The sequence below is a fragment of the Heptranchias perlo genome, chromosome 23, assembly GCF_035084215.1.
Source record: "Heptranchias perlo isolate sHepPer1 chromosome 23, sHepPer1.hap1, whole genome shotgun sequence".
Taxonomy (NCBI): domain Eukaryota; kingdom Metazoa; phylum Chordata; class Chondrichthyes; order Hexanchiformes; family Hexanchidae; genus Heptranchias; species Heptranchias perlo.
This window is the reverse complement of record NC_090347.1, coordinates 43,687,630-43,700,083: the sequence shown is the minus strand read 5'-3', so window position 1 is coordinate 43,700,083 and position 12,454 is coordinate 43,687,630. Positions and strand designations below refer to the sequence as shown.

The following is a 12,454-nucleotide window of genomic DNA, read 5'->3' as shown; positions in this document are numbered from 1 at the left end:
TTTGTTTAATAACACTCCTGTGAAGCGCCTTGTGATGTTTTATAGAATCATAGAATGATACAACACAGAAGGAGGCCGTTTGGCCCATAGTGCTGTACTAGCTATTTGAAAGAGCTATCAAATTAGTCCCACTCCCCTGCTCTTTCCCCATAGCCCTGCAAATTTTTCCCTTTCAAGTATTTATCCAATTCCCTTTTGAAAGTTATTATTGATTCTGCTTCCATCACCCTTTCAGGCAATCCATTCCAGATCATAACAACTCGCTGCGTAAAAATCTTTCTCCCATCGCACCCCTGGTTCTTTTGCCAATTACCTATTACTACGTTAAAGGCGCTATATAATTGCAAGTTGTTGCTGAAGGGTTGGGACATCCCAAGAAGGAAGGTGCTATGAGCGAGCGTCAGGAAACGTGCACTCACATGCATGATTTTCTGGCATGGTATTTGTACATTCACACTATAATAGCCCTTCAATTGAGGCATGAAATGGCAATGTGCACAGATGCACAAATAGTTATAGCTTACAGTGTATGATGCCCCATACCCGGGAGAATGCACAAGTATGAAACATGGTCCTGTTGGTGGACTCTACGTAGGTGTTTCTGTGAGAAAATAGGGGATCGGTCACCTCTTTAATATAGTAGCACACAGAAAGCTGGCCAACATATGAACATACGAATTAACAGCAGGAGTACGCCATTCTGCTCCTCGAGCCTGCCCTGTCTTTTGATAAGATCATGGCCGATCTGATTGTGACCTCAACCCTACTTTCCCGTCTACCTACTATAACCTTTCACTCCCTTGTTAATCAAGAATCTATCTAACTCAACCTTAAAAATATTCAATGACCCTGCCTGCACCGCTCTCTGGGGAAGGGAGTTCCACAGACAGAAAAAATTTCTCCTCATCTCCGTCTTAAATGGGAGACCCCTTATTTTTAAACTGCATCCCCTAGTTCTAGTCTCCCCCACAAGGGGAAACATCCTCTCAGCATCTACCCCTTCTAGTCCCCTCAGGATCTTATACGTTTCAATAAGATCACCTCTCATTCTTCTAAACTCCAATGTATACAGGCCCAACTTGTCCAACCTTTCCTCATAAGATAACCCCCTCATCCCAGGAATCAGTCGAGTGAACCTTCTCTGAACCGCCTCCAAAGCAATTATGTCCTTTCTTAAATAAGGAGACCAAAACTGCACACAGTATTCTAGATGTGGTCTCACCAATGCCCTGTACAACTGTAGCAAAACATCTCTACTTTTATATTCCATTCCCCCTGCAATAAATGACAACATTCCATTTGCCTTGAGAATCACTTGGTGTACCTACATACTAACATTTTGTGATTCATGTACTAGGACACCCAGATCCCTCTATACCTCAGAGTTCTGCAATCTCTCTCCATTTAAATAACATACTGCATTTCTATTCCTCCTGCCAAAGTGGATAAGTTCACATTTTCCCACATTATACTCCATCTGCCAAATTTTTGCCCACTTACTTAACCTATCTATATCCCTTTGCAGACTCTTATGTCTTCTTCACAACTTATTTTCCTACCTATCTTTGTGTCATCAGCAAATTTGCCAACCATACATTCGGTCCCTTCATCCAAGTCATTGATATAGATTGTAAATAGTTGAGGCCCCAGCACTGATGCACTCCACCCGTTACATCTTGCCAACCTGAAAATGACCCATTCATGCCTACTCTCTATTTCCTGTTAGCTAACCAATCCTTTATCCATGCTAATATGTTACCCCCTACACCATGAGCTCTTGTTTTGTGTAGTAGCCTTTGATGTGGCACCTTGTCAAATGCCTTCTGGAAATCCAAGTACACCACATCCACAGGATCCCCTTTATCCACATTACTTCCTCAAAGAACTCTAATAAAATAGTCAAACACGATTTCTCTTTCACAAAGCCATGTTGACTCTGCCTGATTGCATTGAAATTTTCTAAGTGCCCTGCTATAACCTCCTTAATAATAGATTCTAGCATTTTCCCTATGACAGATGTTAAGCTAACTGGCCTGTAGTTTCCTGCTTTCTGTCTCCCTCCTTTCTTGAATAGAGGAGTTGCATTTGCTATTTTCCAATCTGATGGGACCCTTCCAGAATCTAGGGAAATCAGAGATGTTCCCTGTGAGTGCCAGAAAGGATCCTTTGGTATAGAAGTTGAGGGCCATGGTGATTTTCCCTGCCGCTGGTAGTGTAGTACAGATGGTGCACTATGGATGATGTCACCAATCAGATGGCATTGATCAATGACAGTTTCCCTATTGAGCTGGAGTCTCCTCAGGCACTTATCTCCTGTGAGGCCCAGGTAGCTCAATGTTGTGGTAAACCTCTTGCTTAGGGTACTTCATCCTGTATTGTCTGACTTGCCGGCTCCCCTCTCCTATGTTGAAGACATCAGCCTATGTGGCAATATATAGTGCAGCCATTCTGTCACATGCACAAAAATACTTCTCCATCAGTAGTTGTGTGGGTTGTGTTCCCTGCTACAACTCCGCCAGCTCCCTCTGCTGTTCCAGGGCTTGCTTTTATTGTCAGTTAAGCATGCAACACAGACGGGGAGTCCAAGGCTGCAGAATTTTGCTTGAGGGTCCCTTAATTGGCTGAATACCCTCAGGCTATATTGCTCGACACGCCATTTTACCCAAGGGAGGAATTTTAGGAGAAGCACTGAAAGGGGATGAGAGCTAATGCCATAAGTTTCTCTACATTAGCACTCAATTTATACATGTGTCAGCTGTAACGCTGGATGAATTTCTAGACTTTTGCCTTCCTCTTGGTCTCTATCTATCTCCAGTGTGTCTGTGCGTCCCGGTGGGGCACATTTAAGAATTGCTGTTTGTCGACCTCTATTTTATTGTGTTCTAATTATTAACATTAAGCAGACTAGAGGTGCACATACTGCAGCCAGTCACATTACTCACGTGGTCACAGGATCTCTGAAGTACTTCACGGCAAACCCGGTCATTATGTACTGGCCAAATTCAGGCATGTAGAGATTGCTTGATGGAGGGTTGATCGAGGACTGAGTATGTGAGGAGATGGTTGTGTTTTCTGAGACTTCACTGGGTGCAGCACTCTAATAACAAGCAGAGCACATGTTCCATTAATACAGCACAAGACACACTCAGCAAATCAGTGTGGACAAAACCAGAGCCACGTTTTTAAAAAATGCACTGTCCACCCTCCTCACCTAACATTACTGACTCTGGTTGGGACACTGTTCCACAAGCACTTGGCAGCATTCACCCAACTGCCCATTCTTCATGCATATGGCTAGACATTAAAAATATCGGTTCACTATCTAACCACAGCCAAATGAGACCGTAGCCAAGCCTGATCATGTCCTCTTTGACCATCTTCACATATGCACTTTCCAGTATGGATCACTGGACAGCAATTAGGGATGGGAACTCTGTTTTGATTTCCCCCTCTCTAATGCAGAGGTGTTGAGTGCAGTTGTAGCAGATCAACCACTGTACTAGCTGAAATCAAGTAACTCAGTACAGACCAGCTATTGAACCTGGGGCCTTCTTGTCCATAGGGTACAGTGCTACTCTGGCTGCTGTGGGTCCTCTTACCTTTCTAATGGATGACCTATTGGAACTGGGCACGCTCCTTTGCCTCTCCTCATTCTTTCCTGTGTTAATGTAGTAGTAATCGGGAGCTGCCGTTGGCTGGACGTGGTCTCCAGGAAATAGGCCAGATCGGCCACCAATCGACCCAAACTGCCAGCCTATGAAAGGAAGGGGTAAATATTAGATAACATAGGGTAGGGCCATGCCTCTCAGCTCGCTTGCTTTCACACTTTAAATCTCTTCATGTTTCAGGGCATTGTTCATATTCCTGTCCAACTATGTGTGTTGCCATGTTCTAGAGTTAATCATATAAATAGTAGAATCTCTGTCATGGCAACATCTTACCTCCAGCTGTGATGGGCAAGATTTGAGAGTTTTTTTTGTTTGAACATTTGTGCCAAGGCTACTAATACACTGACCCATCATAGACTCCCAGGGCAGGTATAGCATGGGTTAGACACAGAGTAAAGCTCCTTCTATACTGTCCCCTCAAACATTCCCAGGGCAGGTACAGCATGGGTTAGATACAGAGTAAAGCTCCCTCTACACTGTCCCATCAAACACTCCCAGGTCAGGTACAGCACGGGTTAGACACTGAGTGAAGCTCCCTTTATACTGTCCCATCAGTTACTCACAGGTCAGGTAAAACACGCGTTAGACACAGCATAAAGCTCTTTCTGCACTGTTCTATCAAACACACCCAAGTCAGGTACAGCACTGGTTAGAAACAGAATAAAACTCCCTCTGCAGTATCCCATCAAATACATCCAGAGCAGATTCAGCATGGGTTAGATACAGAGTGAAGCTCCCTTTACACTATCCCATCAATCACTCTCAGATCAGGTATAGCATGGGTTGGATGCAGAGTAAAGCTCCATCTACAGTGCCCCCTCAAACACTCCCAGATCAGGTACAGAATAGGTTAAGTACAGAGTAAAACTCCCTCTATACTGTCCCAGGTCAGGTACAGCGTGGGTTAGATTCATAGAAGTTACTACACAAAATCAGGCCATTCAGCCCAACCAGTCCGTGGCGGTGTTTACCCCCCCCCCCCCCAATGCGAGAAAATAATTGTTATCACATTTGCTCACCCTGTTTCCATTTCCCTTCAACCCTTTTCCTTCGTCTACCTATACAATCTAATCTTGAATGTTGACATAGCTTCTGCCTCAACCACTAACCCTGCAAGTGAATTCCACAGCCTCACATCTGTGTAAAAATGCTTCTCCTTGTTCGAAATCTCTTACGTTTATCTTGGATCTATGGCCCTTCGTTCTTGAACCGTCAACTACTGGAAACAGTCTGCTTCTATCTATCATGCCCCATCCTTTCATAATTTTAAAACTTCCATTATATTACCCTATAATCTGCATTGTTCAATGAGAAAATTCCTGACTTATCAAGTCTTTCTTTGTAGTGTGAATCTGCATTGTACCCTCTCCAAAGTCTCAATATCCTCCTATAGTGTGCCCAATACTGCATACAGTACTCCAACTGAGGTCTTATTTAGGTTTAATTTAGGCTCATCATTATCTCTTGGCTTTATATTATATACCTCTTGAGATAAAACCCAGAATTCCATTAGCTTTATCTTACAGCCTTATTAACCTGAGCTGCTGTTAATGTTCTGTGAACCTATTCCTCCAAGCCCCTCTGCTCTTCCATGGTGCTAAGCATATTTCCATTCAGAGTTACAGAGTAAAGCTCCGTCTGCACTGTCCCATCAAACACTCCCGGGGCTGCTACAGCACGGGTTTGGTACACAGTGTGATAAAATGGTTTAAAACTAGGAATAGTCACATATCCCATCTCGCATAGCTCGCATAGCGCCCCAGACATTTAACAAGAGGGCGATGCTGAGGGGGGCATGGTTCAGCGTCTCTGTGAAAACAAGGACAGCTTACACAGCAGAACAACACGTAGGATGAGGCCATTGAATAGATAACTATGATGTCAGAAGGTGGTCTACACCAAAACAAGAGATGTAGTAACCAAGAGGAACAAACAGCTAGCAAACAGAGATGAAAGTTGAGGTCATTAGTTACGTTACGTAAAGCAGCTTATCTTGAGTTGCACGGTGGGATGACTTAATACTGGAAGATAAGGCCAGATATGCTTGCATACAGAACATAGCAGCCAAATAGTATAAAGATAGGGCATGCTTCCTCCCAAAGGTTAGAATTCTCGAGAGGACAGTTGGAAGCCCATAGACGCAGGTAGCCCATGGAGGTGAGATCTGGTCAATCTTGAATCCAGGTTGTATTGATTGCTTGTCATTTAATGTAATCTGAAGACAGTTGTATAATCATTATAATACTGTTGTGAGTCAATATATTAAAGCTTGTTGTTTAATAACCACTCGCGTCCGAATCACGCGAAAGTTATTGTTGAAGGATTAACAACCCTTTGGCAGGGGAGCGTCTGGATGGAGAGTAGGGAGCGGGTCTGGATGGAGAGCAGGGGCGGGTCTGGATGGAGAGCAGGGGCGGGTCTGGATGGAGAGCAGGGGCGGGTCTGGATGGAGAGCAGGGGCGGGTCTGGATGGAGAGCAGGGGGAGGGGTCTGGATGGAGAGCAGGGGGAGGGGTCTGGATGGAGAGTAGGGGCGGGTCTGGATGGAGAGCAGGGGGAGGGGTCTGGATGGAGAGCAGGGGGAGGGGTCTGGATGGAGAGCAGGGGCGGTTCTGGATGGAGAGCAGGGGGAGGGGTCTGGATGGAGAGCAGGGGGAGGGGTCTGGATGGAGAGCAGGGGGAGGGGTCTGGATGGAGAGCAGGGGGAGGGGTCTGGACGGAGAGCAAGGGGAGGGGTCTGGACGGAGAGCAGGGGGAGGGGTCTGGACGGAGAGCAGGGGGAGGGGTCTGGACGGAGAGCAGGGGGAGGGGTCTGGACGGAGAGCAGGGGGAGGGGTCTGGACGGAGAGCAGGGGGAGGGGTCTGGATGGAGAGCAGGGGGAGGGGTCTGGATGGAGAGCAGGGGGAGGGGTCTGGATGGAGAGCAGGGGGAGGGGTCTGGATGGAGAGCAGGAGGAGGGGTCTGGATGGAGAGCAGGGGGAGGGGTCTGGATGGAGAGCAGGGGGAGGGGTCTGGATGGAGAGCAGGGGGAGGGTCTGGATAGAGAGCAGGGGGAGGGTCTGGATGGCGAGCAAGGGGAGGGGTCTGGACGGAGAGCAGGGGGAGGGGTCTGGACGGAGAGCAGGGGGAGGGGTCTGGACGGAGAGCAGGGGGAGGGGTCTGGACGGAGAGCAGGGGGAGGGGTCTGGACGGAGAGCAGGGGGAGGGGTCTGGACGGAGAGCAGGGGGAGGGGTCTGGACGGAGAGCAGGAGGAGGGGTCTGGATGGAGAGCAGGGGGAGGGGTCTGGATGGAGAGCAGGGGGAGGGGTCTGGATGGAGAGCAGGGGGAGGGGTCTGGATGGAGAGCAGGGGGAGGGGTCTGGATGGAGAGCAGGGGCAGGGGTCTGGATGGAGAGCAGGGGCAGGGGTCTGGATGGAGAGCAGGGGGAGGGGTCTGGATGGAGAGCAGGGGCAGGGGTCTGGATGGAGAGCAGGGGGAGGGGTCTGGATGGAGAGCAGGGGGAGGGGTCTGGATGGAGAGCAGGGGGAGGGGTCTGGATGGAGAGCAGGGGGAGGGGTCTGGATGGAGAGCAGGGGGAGGGGTCTGGATGGAGAGCAGGGGTGGGTCCGGGTGGAAAGCAGGGGGAGGGTCTGGATAGAGAGCAGGGGGAGGGTCTGGATGGCGAGCAGGGGGAGGGGTCTGGATGGTGAGCAGGGGGAGGGGTCTGGACGGAGAGCAGGGGGAGGGGTCTGGACGGAGAGCAGGGGGAGGGGTCTGGACAGAGAGCAGGGGGAGGGGTCTGAATGGAGAGCAGGGGGAGGGGTCTGGACGGAGAGCAGGGGGAGGGGTCTGGATGGAGAGCAGGGGGAGGGGTCTGGATGGAGAGCAGGGGGAGGGGTCTGGATGGAGAGCAGGGGGAGGGGTCTGGATGGAGAGCAGGGGGAGTGGTCTGGATGGAGAGCAGGGGGAGGGGTCTGGATGGAGAGCAGGAGGAGGGGTCTGGATGGAGAGCAGGGGAGGGGTCTGGATGGAGAGCAGGGGGAGGGGTCTGGATGGAGAGCAGGGGGAGGGGTCTGGATGGAGAGCAGTGGGAGGGGTCTGGATGGAGAGCAGGGGGAGGGGTCTGGATGGAGAGCAGGGGCAGGGGTCTGGATGGAGAGCAGGGGCAGGGGTCTGGATGGAGAGCAGTGCGGGTCTGGTGCGTCTCGCTGTGTAAGTCAACATTCCCAGTAATAACTCGCTGGACAAAAACCTAGAAGTTGCACTAAGATGTGTTTTGTCTGATAAATTCAAGCCCAGTATTCGAAACTTTGGTGAAAGAGAAAGACTGCAAAGTTTTGCACTGAATGGTGTTCAGTAAATGTATATGTGAACTACATTTACCTATAACTTGTGTATGGTGTTTCTACTAAAATTAGTACATGCGGCTAAAACGGTGTCATCATAGTCACCTATGTCAAGTCAACAATTTCTATTGGACAACACTGCTCTCCACTGCCTCTACCTTACCAGAGTGCGCCATACTGCACCACACTGATATTTTCCATTTCCCAAACCAGCCATCCTTTGGCCTCTTTCAGGGAGATTGCCAAGTTAGTGTCAATCAGGCCCGTGAACTGGAATGAGTCTGCCCAGACTTGTTTCTAATAAGACTCTTAGGCCCCGATATTTGCGGGGAGGGTGTGGGGCAGCGCAGTAGCGCAGGTCAAACCTGGTAAGGCCAGGGACACAGAGGTCCTGCTGAATTTAACGGCAGGAACTCATTATAATTTTTTTCTTCTGTTTCCCGCCCGGCAGCCAGCCAGGCTGGACGGGCGCTAGGTGGGAAAACCAGCGGCAGGAGGCTGCAGCCGGGGACCTTTGGGGACAATCCCTGGGCAAGTGGGAGGGAGTGAGAGATCAGTTCTTGGTGGTGGTGGGGGGGGGGGCGGGGGCAAGGTCGGCCATCGCGAACAGGCACTTACCTTCTCGAGCCGGCAGCTCCCAACTCCCTTTAATTGCCAGGTTTCCTGAGCCCTGGGAAACCCACGTGGCATCTATTAAATTTAAATCAGTCTCCCAGAGCGCTGTGGGAGCCTGATTTAAATATGTTAATGAGGTGTCCCACCTCTCAATGGCAGGACACACTCACGACACAAAACCCACCGCCTTGAAAACAGCAACGGGTATGTACGCAGCGGGTTGGGACACTTTCCCCGTTTTTCTAACAGCCCTCCCCCACCCCGACCCTCTCCTGTTGGGGGTTAATATCGAGACCTTAGAGTCAGCCGATACAAATGTGCATTCCATCAATTTGGGCCAGATAGGAACTCAATTTTCATAAGCGAAAGGCCAGTGTCCAATCCACTGATCCATCCAGTCCCCTGAAAGGCTAATAAGATAAATGTTTGGTAAAGAGGGCTTGAGGCTGAGGAAATGTAGATTATACCCACTGGACAGACTAAAATAGACCATCTTGTTTCAAAGGGTTTTGTTCTCTGTCATTATCTTCTAACTTCAGTTTTCACCTGAAGCACAAGCCTGTGTATGACAACATTATCCCCTCAATAACAATCAACTTCCAGTATGATCACAGGGTAATATCTTAAGGGGTTTAGCATCCTTGAAAGTAGATAAATCGCCAGTTCTGGATGAAATGTATCCCAGGCTGTTAAGAAAAGCAAGGGAGGAAATAGCGGAGGCTCTGACCATCATTTTCCATCCTCTCTGGATACAGGTGTGGTGCCGGAGGATTGGAGGACTGCTAACGTACCGTTGTTTAAGAAGGGAGAAAGGGATAGACCAAGTAATTATAGGCTAGTTAGCCTAACCTCGGTGGTAGGCAAATTATTGGAAAAAATTCTGAGGGACAGTATTAATCGTCATTTAGAAAGGCACTGATTAATCAAGGACAGTCAGCATGGATTTGTTAACAGAAATTCATGTCTGACTAACATGATTGAATTTTTTGAGGCAGTAACAAGAACGGTCAATGAGGGTAGTGCATTTGATGTAGTGTACATGGATTTTAGCAAGGCTTTTGACAAGGTCCCACATGACAGACTGGTCAGAAAAGTAAAAGCCCTTGGGATCCAAGGGAGAGTGGCTAGTTGGATCCAAAATTGGCTCAATGGCAGGAAGCAAAGGGTGATGATCTGGAAGACTGTTTCCATTGGGGTTCCGCAGGGCTCAGTACGAGGTCCCTTGCTTTTTGTGGTATACATCAATGATTTAGACTTAAATGTAAGGGCACGATTAAGAAGTTTGCAGATGATTCAAAAATTGACCGTGTGGTTGATAGTGAGGAGGAAAGCTGTAGACTGCAGGAAGATATCAATGGACTGTTCAGGTGGGCAGAAAAGTGGCAAATAGAATTCAATCTGGAGAAGTGTGAGGTAATGCATTTGGAGAGGGCAAACAAGGCAAGGGAATACACAATAAATGGGAGGATACTGAGAGGTGTAGAGGAAGTGAGGGATCTTGGAGTGCATGTCCACAGATCCCTGAAGGTAGCAGGACAGGTAGATATACAGTTCTGGTCACCACATTACAGGAAAGATGTGATTGCACTAGAGAGGGTACAGAGGAGATTTACGAGGATGTTGCCAGGGCTGGTGAATTTTAGCTATGAGGAAAAATTGGATAGGCTGGGGTTGTTTTCTTTGGAACAAAGGAGGCTGAGGGGAGATTTAATTGAGGTGTATAAAATTAGGGGCCTAGATAGAGTGGGTAGGAAGGACCTATTTCCCTTAGCAGAGAGGTCAATAACCAGGGGGCATAGATTTAAAGTAATTGGTAGAAGGATTGGTTGGGAGTTGAAGGTGGCGGGGATCTGGAACTCACTGCCTGAAAGGGTGGTAGAGGCAGAAACCTTCATTGTATTTAAAAAGTACTTGGATGTGCACTTGAAGTGCCGTAACCTACAAGGCTACGGACCAAGAGCTGGAAAGTGGGATTAGGCTGGGTGGCCCTTTTTCGGCCGGCACAGACACGATGGGCTGAATGGCCTCCTTCTGTGCCATAAATTTTTATGATTCTATGAACAGAGAATGCTTACTCTCTACATGAACATATCACGTGCCCTACATGATTCTCCTCTCCCTGGAAGCACAAAAAAAATGCACTCTTACTAGGCCGAGACTCAAACTTTGAACCAACAAGTGGTTTCATTGACATAAAACAGATGAATAAACAGTGAAACTTACATTACCCTCCTTCATACATAAAATAATAAAAAATACACTCGCTTTCTTTCTAATTTTAGACTTTAACAGAAGTTTACTTGCTGTGGCCTTAGTCTGGCCTAACTTTGTTGGTAGTCTGGCACGCAATTTTAAAAATATACAGCTCTGCAGCTGTTGGCTAGAAGACTCAAACACTGAATGCATACTGACGCCCAGCTAAAACAGGCTTCCCATAGAAACACAATGTAACTTCCTTTGAAGTATGCAGAAACAAAGGGCTATTATTAGCCTCATCTTTCTTAATTACATCAGATCAACAGCCATTCACAGGTTATCGAGGTTTGGAATGCTTGTCCACCTAAACACCGTAGCCACATCCAGTAAAGACGTTTTGTAGCCTAAATGTCTGTGATCGAAATGTCAGAGTGAGTAAATTGAATAGAGTGACACATTAAGCTGCAAGGTGTCACAAAGTGTTTCTGAGGAACAATAAGAACATAAGAAATAGAAGCAGGAGTAGGCCATATGGCCCCTCGAGCCTGTTCCACCATTCAGTAAGATCATGGCTGATCTTCAACCACAACTCCACTTTCCCGCCCAATCCCCATATGCCTTGATTCCCTTAGAGTCCAAAAGTCTATCGAGCTCAATCTTGAATATACTCAATGACTGAGCATCCACAGCCCTCTGGGGTAGAGAATTCCAAAGATTCACAACCCTCTGAGTGAAGAAACTTTTCCTCATCTCAATCCTAAATGTCCTACCCCTTATCTTGAGACTGTGCCCCCTAGTTTTAGAGTCTCCAGCCAGGGAAAACAGCCTCTCAGCATCTACCCTGTCAAGCCCTCTAAGAATTTTATACGTTTCAATGAGTCCCATCTTCGCACTGAGGATACCATCCAACGTGTAGTGTGGCACTACCACCGTGCTAAATGGGATAGATTCAGAACAGATCTAGCAGCTCAAAACCGGGCATTCATGAGGTGCTGTGGGCCATCAGCAGCAGCAGAATTGTATTCCAGTACAATCTGTAACCTCATGGCCCGGCATATTCTTCACTCTACCATTACCAACAAGCCAGGGGATCAACCCTGGTTCAAGGAGGAGTGTAGAAGAGTATGCCAGGAGCAGCACCAGGCGTACCTAAAATTGAGGTGCCAACCTGGTGAAGCTACAACACAGGACTACATGCATGCTAAACAGCGGAAGCAACATGCTATAGACAGAGCTAAGCGATTCCACAACCAACGGATCAGATCAAAGCTCTGCAGTCCTGCCACATCCAGTCGTGAATGGTGGTGGACAGTTAAACAACTAACGGGAGGAGGAGGCTCTGCAAACATCCCCATCCTCAATGATGGCGGAGTCCAGCATGTGAGCGCAAAAGACAAAGCTGAAGCGTTTACAACCATCTTCAGCCAGAAGTGCCGAGTGGATAATCCATCTCGGCCTCTTCCCGATATCCCCACCATCACAGAAGCCAGTCTTCAGTCAATTCGATTCACTCCACATGATATCAAGAAATGGCTGAGTGCACTGAATATAGCAAAGGCTATGGGCCCCGACCACATCCCAGCTGTAGTGCTGAAGACTTGTGCTCCAGAACTAGCTGCGCCTCTAGCCAAGCTGTTCCAGTGCAGCT

The 12,454-nt window shown here is 48.1% G+C and overlaps 1 protein-coding gene across 1 annotated transcript in view; it reads right to left on the bottom strand.

Moving 5' to 3' along the window:
- LOC137341328 (unconventional myosin-XVB-like) overlaps window positions 1–12,454 on the bottom strand; it is a 372,666-nt gene that overhangs the window by 60,169 nt on the left and 300,043 nt on the right. The window contains exons 52-53 of the mRNA XM_068004452.1: window positions 3,600–3,754; window positions 2,943–3,097 (exon numbers count right to left, since the gene is read on the bottom strand). Of these exons, the coding sequence (XP_067860553.1) occupies window positions 2,943–3,097; window positions 3,600–3,754 (310 nt within the window). The remainder of the gene's footprint in view (window positions 1–2,942; window positions 3,098–3,599; window positions 3,755–12,454) is intronic.